The 8,024-nt window shown below is 41.1% G+C and overlaps 2 protein-coding genes across 2 annotated transcripts; both read right to left on the bottom strand.

Annotated features, from left to right (window-relative positions):
• Positions 1 to 2,938: 2,938 nt before the first annotated feature.
• Positions 2,939 to 3,334, bottom strand: LOC132043378 (uncharacterized). Its single transcript, XM_059433883.1, has one exon. It carries the CDS (start codon positions 3,332 to 3,334, stop codon positions 2,939 to 2,941), a length of 396 nt encoding a protein of 131 aa, XP_059289866.1.
• Positions 3,335 to 3,392: 58 nt separating this feature from the next.
• LOC132043377 (uncharacterized) lies at positions 3,393 to 7,398 on the bottom strand. Its single transcript, XM_059433881.1, has 3 exons — positions 7,052 to 7,398; positions 6,560 to 6,685; positions 3,393 to 3,903 (listed from the first exon to the last, which is right to left on the bottom strand). The coding sequence occupies exons 1-3, from the start codon at positions 7,396 to 7,398 to the stop codon at positions 3,393 to 3,395; spliced, it is 984 nt and encodes a 327-aa protein (XP_059289864.1).
• Between the last annotated feature and the right edge of the window lie 626 nt (positions 7,399 to 8,024).

The following is an 8,024-nucleotide window of genomic DNA, read 5'->3' as shown; positions in this document are numbered from 1 at the left end:
GTTCAAAGGCCCCACTCGGGAAAGAACCGAGGCCATAAGAAAACTAATGGGGGTGGATGATAAATTCCAACTAATGAGAGACTTAAGAAGTTATCAACGAAAATATAAATCTTTTTGAAGTTTTCCAACTCTTCCTTTTTTTTTTCCGACACTAAGACTCAAACTAAAAAAAATAAAAAATCCTAAGGCATATAATAGTCATCATCAGCAACCTCAAGTTGTTACAAATCCAGGTACGTATTTCCCACCCCACACTTAAAATCATGTAATGCCCTCAGTGTATATAGATTAAAAACCATAAAAATAAGTAATGTAAGAAATGCTCCCTGGGGCCCACTACGACCTAGTCATCCTCATTAAAGTCATTAGCCTTGCCATTCTCAGGCTGGGCTTCCATCTAAGCATCCTTTTCATTCTCTTCCTCTGCCATCTGTGACTCCACCTCTTCACCAGCGGCGATGTCAGCCTCTATCAAGTCCACCGAGTTCACTTCCTCATCAACTGGTAGCCTAGAATCCTCACCCACATGAGCTCGAGAGTATGTAGTGTGTGGGACCTCAGCAAACACCCCAAAAAAATCCACATCATATTTCTCACCTGCGCAAATCGCCATCTTGTATAGTAAGGCAACAAGGTAGATTGGCCCGCTCTCTCTTCGGACGGGGGGAGCTGTTGTTTCTTACTGAGCTCGAGCGCTTTGACATTTAAAATGTGAAGTACCTCCTCTGGTGCTCCTAAGACCCTGTTATGTGGACTCTGCAGGTTTTCATTAAGGTGATGTATGTACGGCGTGAGGTTGTTTCCAAAACTCAGTCTCGGAGGTACACTCTCACGAACTTTTTTCATCTCTTGCTTCATCAAGTGCCCTATGTTGACAGGCTATCCCGTCATCAAGAAGAAAACAATGCACACTCTTTTTTTTTACACTTCTGAATAGTGCTCCAGTGGCAAGATGCGGTTGTTCAAGAGACGCAGCCAAACCCTGGCTTCTTGGTAGAAATTTCTCATCCTTAAGAACTTGTGTTGCCTATTATTACCTGCATAACGGGCCTAGGAAGCTTTCAAATCAGGGCCACACAATGTCTCTCGGATGGCCTTGTAGTCAAGCCATCTGATGAACTTCTCCAATGGCTCAGTGGGATAATCAGGGACCCCAAGATGTGCAAACAATGTGATTGCTGAGATCGACACCCTTTCATCCCTTAAGTAAACACTCTTCGGCCATGTACTGTCTCAAGGGAACCGGATGTTAGCATAAAATTCAAGTACCAGATCAATGTGCACGGCCCTGGTGATTCAAATACTTTCATCCACCTCATCTCAACAAGCTTGTTGTAAACATTACAGAACATGCACTCCAGATTGGATGGGTTTATGGCCAGCTCATACATGTACCTGAGTGTGGGTTTGAATTGTGAATACCAATCCCCTGCCATCGCAAGTAGATCCGGCGCAGCTCTCCCAGGTGGAGGTCGAGGAATAGGTGCACCTGGCTGCTTACCCCTCGAAGTGGACTTCACTGATTTCTTTGCTTTTGAGGGTTTAGCTCTAGCCCTTTTCGTGCCCTGAGAGGTGGAGGTGGCAGCAACTTTTTCTTTGCCTTTTGTGTTAGCCATTTTTCCTGCAAAAACAACACAATACTAAACAATGAAACCAATTTCAAAGTTTCATGACCCCACACTTAATTCTTTTTCATGTTTTCAAGTTTAGATTGTGTGGCCCTTTTTCAAGTATATGTTTTTCTTCTTTTCGGGCCCTATTCATGGTTATTGTCGTTAAAGTTCTATTGGGGTTGAACTAACCCACACTCACTTCAAACCATACTACAAAGGGAAAACATCTATTGGGGTTGAAGTAACCCACACTTACTTCAAACCATACTACAAAGGGAAAACAAAAACAAAGAAGCTATCTAATCCTACACTAGAGACAAAAGAAAACAAAATCACAAATATCACAAGTTCATGCTTTAGGACTTAGGGTTGGTGGTTCATGATTTTCTCAACCCAATCCAAAATTCTTAGTCACAATTGATGTCCAAGGGTTCATATTCATATTGCTACTCAAGACTTCACAATTTTTATACAAAAAACTCCTTCAAGCATTTTTACGAACACCTTGCAGGCATAGAATCCTTCTTTGAATTTTGAGTGACAATGAAGGATTGAAAACCCTCCCTTCTACAATGGGAGTCACTTCCTAGACCTAGACAACAAGAACAATTAATCAATACCAAACCCCTCCCAAAATTCGCCCAAACCCAACAACCCTAGTTTTTTAGCTTTCAATCTTCAAGAACAAGAGAATATAGAAAATATTTTGCTTACCTCTTGATGTTAGGAGATGAAATCACAAGTTCTTGAAGTTTATTTTTGGGTTTCCTATGGATTTTGGGGAAAGGGAAGGTGGAGGAATTCATTTTTGAGAAGGGAGAGGAGAGGGAGAGTTACTTTGAATTGGAGAGGGAATGGGAATGAGAGGGGCCGGCCCCCTTTTTAAACTTAATTTTTTTTGAACAGGTCTCTCTCCCACATCACAGGTCCAACACAGAAATTTCAATTTCAGTAAATTTTTTTTTTGTGCAGGCATTACGCCCGCGTCGCGGGTGCAACACTAAAAAACAAGGTGGTGTCAAATTTTTGTTCAGGCGTTGGACCTGCAATACGACAAACCTGGAACGATTTTTTGACTTTTTTCGCAAATTTTGTGGTCCTCCTCCTTCCCTAGTCCTACAACTTGAATAAGAGTGACATATAACTTGTAAAATTATTAGGTTGCCTCCCAACCAGTGCCTTAGTTAAGGTCGTGGCATGACGTTTTTTGAATTTTTCTCATTATTTCATGTTTTTGTTATTTTTTTTAATTTATGCTACTTTTACAAACACGGGTTGCTTCCCGATAAGTGCTTGATTGACGCCGCGGCACGACACAGGCTCCCTCAATCCTCTTCTAATTCCACCGAGGTCTTCTCTGGATTGATGACCTCTCCAAAGTAGTGCTTGACCCTCTGTCCATTTACCAAGAATGTCTGTTCTGCATTGAGCCATTTCAGCTCAACCGCCCCATGTGCGGTTACCCCAACGAGTTCCAATGGTCCAAACCACTTGCTCTTCAACTTGTCTCCGAAAATCTTCAGCCTAGAGTTATACAACAAGACTAACTGTCCAGGCTCAAACTCACGAGGTTGGATGCGCTTGTCGTGAATTCTATTTGTCCTTTCCTTGTACATTTTCGAGTTCTTATAAGCATGATAGCGAAATTCGTCCAACTCGTGTTGCTGCAACAATCTCTTTTCTCCAGCTTGAACGATGTCTAAATTAAACTTCTTTATCATCCAGTACGCTCTATGCTTGAGCTCAACCGGTAGATGACATGCCTTACCAAAGATGAGCTTATAAGGGGATGTGCCTAGGAGTTTTGTAGGTTGTTTTGTATACCCACAGGGCATTATCGAGCTTCAGCGACCAATCTTTCCTACTCATGCTCACAGTCTTATCCAAAATCCTTATAATTTCTCGATTTGATACCTCCACTTGACCACTCATCTGAGGATGATAAGCAGTCGCTATCTTGTGTTTCACCCCATACTTGAGCAACAATTTATCAAATAGTTGGTTCCAAAAGTGCGCACCTTGATCGTTGATGATGGCTCTCGGGGTTCCAATTCTCATCAATATATTCTTCTTCAGAAATACTGCTACCACACTAGCATTATTGGTGGGAAGTACAATGGCTTCCACCCACTTCGAGATATAGTCTATAATAACCAATATGTACTTATTCCCCTTGGACGGTATGAAGGGGCCCATGAAGTCGATACCCCACACGTCAAATAGTTCAATCTCCAAGATGTCTTTTAAAGGCCTTTCATGACGCTTGGAGATATTTCCAGTTCTATGGCAGCTATCGCAGGCTTTCACAAATTCATGAGCATCTTTGAACGAAGTAGGTCAATAGAAACCAGATTGAAGTACCTTTGCGGCTATTCTATCACCGGCATGATGTCCCTCATAGGGTGACACGTGACACTTCTCAAGAATCATGGGGGCCTCTTCCTCGAGGATACATCTTCTAATCAGTTGATCTGTGCCAACCCTGTAGAGATAGGGCTCATCCCACACATAGAAATGACTATCATGCAAAATTCGCTTCTTCTTCTCGTGATTAGTTGTTACACCTCGGAATTTCCAGTTACTGAGTGGTGAATGGACTAACGTAAGTTAAGGTGTATATGATGTCCCTTCAAGTAAGAAGGGATGCTTAATGATTCTAATTAAGATTCCAAAGACATTTGAGGCAAGAGAGGAAAGTTCTTCAAAATGAAACTTCATTACAGTTCTGCCAAAAGGGGGTTCGACGGTCGTTATTTGTACCGTCGGATGGGTCGACGCTTCGTTGATTGTGTGTAGAATTGATTTAGCGCAAAGACCATTCGACGGAGTAGATCGACGCTCCGTCGATCAGTTCGACGGACCGTCCTTCTCACCGTAGAATGAAAGGTAACGAAAGTTGCTCACTGGAAATTTTACAACTTTGACGCTCAGATCGACGCTTCGTCGTTCGTACCATATAATCCTCGTCGGGCAGCTTTTAATTTTTTTTATAAAAGAGACCCCAAGTCCTCATTTTTCATTTCACTCATTCTTCAACTCTCTCAAAACCTCTAGAAGCTTGTCCATACCATTTTAACATATATCCAAGAGAAATTAAGGGCTAAACATCAAGAGTTGGTAGAATCAAGTACATGGATGCTCACTAGGGTTGATACAAGTCAAGAACTTCTTTAGTGTTGAAGTTGGGGTTTTTCTCAAGTGGAATATCTTCATCCAAAGACCATTTCTACATATTCAAAGGTGCGTTTTGCACTTATTTCATGTTATTAGAGGTATTGAGTGTTTGAAAGACTTAGATTAAAGAAGAATATAGAATATGAGCTCAAATATGGAAATAATGGTATTTTGAGTAGTAAGTTCAATTGAGTCATGATTCTTAGCATGAAATGAGTATAGTTTTGTTATGAATGATGCTAATGTCGTTAGGGGAGTATTATGTGAAAAATGAACATGTTGTTGTATTGTAGTAATGGGTGTGGATGATTTGAAAGAGAATTGTGAGGATTGAATAATGCCTAACTTGAAGAAGTTATTGATTATGATATTATGGATGTTGTTATTGATGTTTGGGAGTTTTTGTATCACATGGAGAAAGTTGTAGAAACAAAGGAAGTGCTGCCCAATTTTCGTTAGCCCTTAGTTGCCTTAGTTTAGCTTCAAGCATGTTTCTGGTTATCTATCCTAGTACGAACTCTCTTGAATGTAGAATTGTGAGTATTGGAGGGGAGCACTTAGTCGATAAAGCTAGAGTGACGTAAAGGTATGTAAGGCTAGTCCCTTTTTTTCAAAGGCATGATTCTTATTTTGTGATTCCATTTCTATAATCCCATGATCTTCCTACATCCTAAAAGATAAAGGTTGAAGGTTCTTAAGGGCTCTTATGAGATAGAGATGAGATATGCTCCATGATAATGATGTTGATAATGATACTATAATGAGCCCGATATTCTTATCTTTATGATTTCATTGACGTTACTTCTTGTTGTTATCTCACCTTATGATATTAGTTCCTTCAAGGTGAGATATAGTGATGAGGATTATTCCATAATGTAATCGGAGGTTTCCGACCTTACGTCACTCCGATAGAGTTATAGTTTTACTTGAGCTCTCATGCATGCTTTAGATTATGTATATGTAAGACTACACCATGCCTAGTTGGCCAGGCAGACACCACTACGATAGGCGTAGTGGGCAGCTATGATGATGATTACACCATGTCTAGATAGCATGGGCAGACACCACTAGTGGGCGGCATAAGACGTTTACCCCGGACACGGGCTAATGATGATCACACCGTACCTATATGGTCGGGTAGTTATATATATGCTTATATGATATGATGTTATTTATTATATAAGTTAGCATGCATGACTTCTTTTAAGAGGCAATCGATTCTGAGTTATCCCTTTACCTCATATTGTTGCATCTCTTTATCATGTTATCGTGTATGCCTTACATACTCAGTATATTGTTCGTACTGACGTCCTTTCTTTTTATGGACGCTGTGTTTATGCCCATAGGTAGACAAGGAGGCGGCCCAGATCCTTAGGAGTTATACCAGCTTACACAGGAGCATCCCGCTACTCCGGAGGTGCAGCTTATTGATGCATTCTTTTGTGTTCATATTGGGTATGACGGGGTCCTGTCCCGTCCTTATATCTCAGTACTCCTGTAGAGGCTCGTAGATACGTATGCATGGGTAGCAGTTGTCTCATGAATACATCAGTGTATATTTTGTATATCATTTTTACAGCTGTGAGGGCTTATGTTTACATAGATGTGTTGCTTTGGGGAGTATGTGTGTACAGGTTAGGTATGATGGTTAGCCTGAATAGTGGTACTCGATAGTTAGCTCTGGGTACCCGTTATGGCCCACTGGTTGGGTCGTGACATTAGTAACAGGGGCATAAATATCGATCACTATAAAGTTCACCATGTATGCATACCATGGCACCTCAGCTGACCGAAGAGCAAAAAGTTGTTCATCAGGAAAAGTCTCCTTAATCACCACTGCTTCATCTACATGTTCCCGATCTTCCAATCTCGATAAGTGGTATGGCACTTGATTTTCTCTGCCCTTTCGGTCTAGAATATCACTGTCAAACTCTTATAGCAGCGATACCGAACGAATAAGCCTCGGCTATGCATCCTTCTTTGCAAATAAGTAGTGAACTGCAATGTGATCAGTATAAACAATTACTTTTGTCCCCACAAGATATGATCGAAATTTGTCAAAAGCGTAGACTACTGCCAATAACTCTTTTTAAAAATTGTATATTCATCGTGCGACATCAGTGTCTTTTGTTAGATAAATAGGATGAAAAATCTTGTCTCTTTTCTGACCAAGGACAACTCCCACAGCAAAATGACTTGCATCACACATTAAAAAAAACGGCAGAGATCAATTGGGTGCAATGATAATAGGAGCAGACACTAACCTCTTTTTCAATTCATCAAAAGCCATCAAACAGGCTTCATTAAACACAAACTTCACATCTTTCTCTAACAGCTTGCACATCGGATTAGCAACTTTAGAGAAATCCTTAATGAACTGTCGATAAAAACTTGCATGCCCAAGAAAACTGCGCACTCCCCGAACTGAAATGGGTGGTGGCAATTTCTCAATCGCTTTAATTTTTGCATTGTCAACTTCTATTCCCTTGCTTGATATCTTATGCCCAAGAAAAATGCCTTCTCGAACCATGAAATGACATTTTTCCCAGTTAAGTACTAAGTTCGTTTCTTCACAACGAGCTAACACTGTCATGACCCAACTAGGGGCCATGACGAGTACCCGGAGGGCGACTACCGAGCACCGTTTATCATGCTGACTATCATTCTCCACCTGGACATACATCATTTTCAATACAAACCTATCGTGAAACAATCCCCCAAAATATGCGTATGTACATAATAAACAATGGAGAAAGTCATAACATCTACAACCCACACATATGTATCTACGAGCCTCTAACTGAAATCTTCAATCATAAAGACGGACAGACCCCGCCGTGCCAAATATGTACACAAAAGAATAAACTAATAGGCTGCACCTCCGAAGTAGTGGGGTGCTCCTGTACAACTGCTGAGTAAGCTCCTAAGCGTCTGCACCGTCTCCCTGTCTACCTATGGGCATGAACACAGCGTCCAAAAAGAATAGGACGTCAGTATGAACAATGTACTGAGTATGTAAGGCATACATGGTAACATAATAAGGTAATGTAGAAAGCATGAGAAGGAAAGATAACTGTAACTGCTTGCCTCTTGAGGCGGGATCATGCATGCTTGCTTTTTACCTTTATGAAATATCACACATAAATACATAAGCTGTCTGAATCAATAACATCATTAGCCCGCGTCCGGGCCTTCCGCGTCCAGGGTAATCATGTCACTCCACCCACTAGTGGTGTC

This window comes from Lycium ferocissimum, unplaced genomic scaffold (assembly GCF_029784015.1).
Source record: "Lycium ferocissimum isolate CSIRO_LF1 unplaced genomic scaffold, AGI_CSIRO_Lferr_CH_V1 ctg2348, whole genome shotgun sequence".
NCBI lineage: Eukaryota > Viridiplantae > Streptophyta > Magnoliopsida > Solanales > Solanaceae > Lycium > Lycium ferocissimum.
The sequence above is the reverse complement of the archived record's forward strand: the minus strand, read 5'-3'. Positions and strand labels throughout refer to the sequence as shown.

Coding starts and splice junctions, on each gene's coding strand:
- LOC132043378 (XM_059433883.1), bottom strand. CDS start 3,334: ATGATAAAGAAGTTTAATTTAGACATCGTTCAAGCTGGAGAAAAGAGA.
- LOC132043377 (XM_059433881.1), bottom strand. CDS start 7,398: ATGGCCCCTAGTTGGGTCATGACAGTGTTAGCTCGTTGTGAAGAAACG. Junction 6,686..7,051: donor TTTGATGAATTGAAAAAGAG/GTTAGTGTCTGC, acceptor CCGAAAGGGCAG/AGAAAATCAAGTGCCATACC. Junction 3,904..6,559: donor CGGTCAGCTGAGGTGCCATG/GTATGCATACAT, acceptor AGCCTGCGATAG/CTGCCATAGAACTGGAAATA.